The 825-nt window shown below is 60.2% G+C and overlaps 1 protein-coding gene across 1 annotated transcript in view; it reads left to right on the top strand.

The window, feature by feature from the left end:
• The window catches only part of CEP131 (centrosomal protein 131kDa), a gene marked incomplete at its 3' end in the record, with an annotated part of 13,682 nt that overhangs the window by 11,087 nt on the left and 1,770 nt on the right, over positions 1-825 (top strand). The window contains 2 exon segments of the mRNA XM_009700893.1: positions 4-106; positions 426-627. Coding sequence (XP_009699195.1) covers positions 4-106; positions 426-627 — 305 coding nt within the window.

Genomic DNA, 825 nt, shown 5'->3' with positions numbered 1-825 from the left:
CAGGAGATTAAGAAACTGAAGGAGCTGATGAGCGCAACTGAGAAAATCAGGCGGGAGAAGTGGATTGATGAGAAAACCAAAAAGATCAAAGAAATCACCGTGAAAGGTATGGGCACCTTCCCTTGGTGCTGGCTGGAGTCCGGTCGGTGCAGGGGTCACATCCGTGCTGGTCCAGGAGAGGGGCTGTGTTCTGCAGGAGCTGCTGGCAGCTCAGCGCGGACAGTCTCTGCTCCCTGTGTTTGGCAGAGACAGATGCTAGAGGGCAAGAAAACCTGTGCATGCTCTGCCCCCCTTTCTTACCAGCCCATCTTTGCCGAGTTGATGTGTTCGCAGCCTCCTTGTCAGCTGGCCAAGGCCGAGGGCGCCGGTGTTGGGGTACCAACAGCCCCGAGGCCAAGCAGTAACTGTCCTTCCCGCTGCCCCAGGGCTGGAGCCAGAGATCCAGAAGCTGATTGCCAAGCACAGGCAGGACATCAGGAAGCTGAAGATGCTGCATGAGGCCGAGCTGCTGCAGTCGGACGAGCGGGCTGCCCAGCGCTACAGCCGGCAGGCAGAGGAGCTGCGGGGCCTGCTGGAGCGGGAGAAGGAGGAGCAGAGCCAGCGGGAGCGGGAGCGGGCCCGGCAGCAGTATGTCATTGTGGGGGACTCAACGCTGGTTTGGGACTCACGGCGTCGGGGTGGTGTCCAGCACCTACGTGCTGGTGGATTCCCAATACTTGCAACCATTAATATCCATGGGGAGCAGCCCCTTTCTCTCCACCAGCCTGAGGTGGGAGATGCTGCTGAAACAGGGGCGTCCTCCAGCATCAGCCCAGGCCGTGCCAG

Source organism: Cariama cristata, unplaced genomic scaffold (genome assembly GCF_000690535.1).
Source record: "Cariama cristata isolate BGI_N322 unplaced genomic scaffold, ASM69053v1 scaffold25185, whole genome shotgun sequence".
Classification (NCBI taxonomy): domain Eukaryota; kingdom Metazoa; phylum Chordata; class Aves; order Cariamiformes; family Cariamidae; genus Cariama; species Cariama cristata.
Note: the sequence above shows the minus strand (reverse complement) of the source record. Positions and strands in the feature narration are given on the sequence as shown.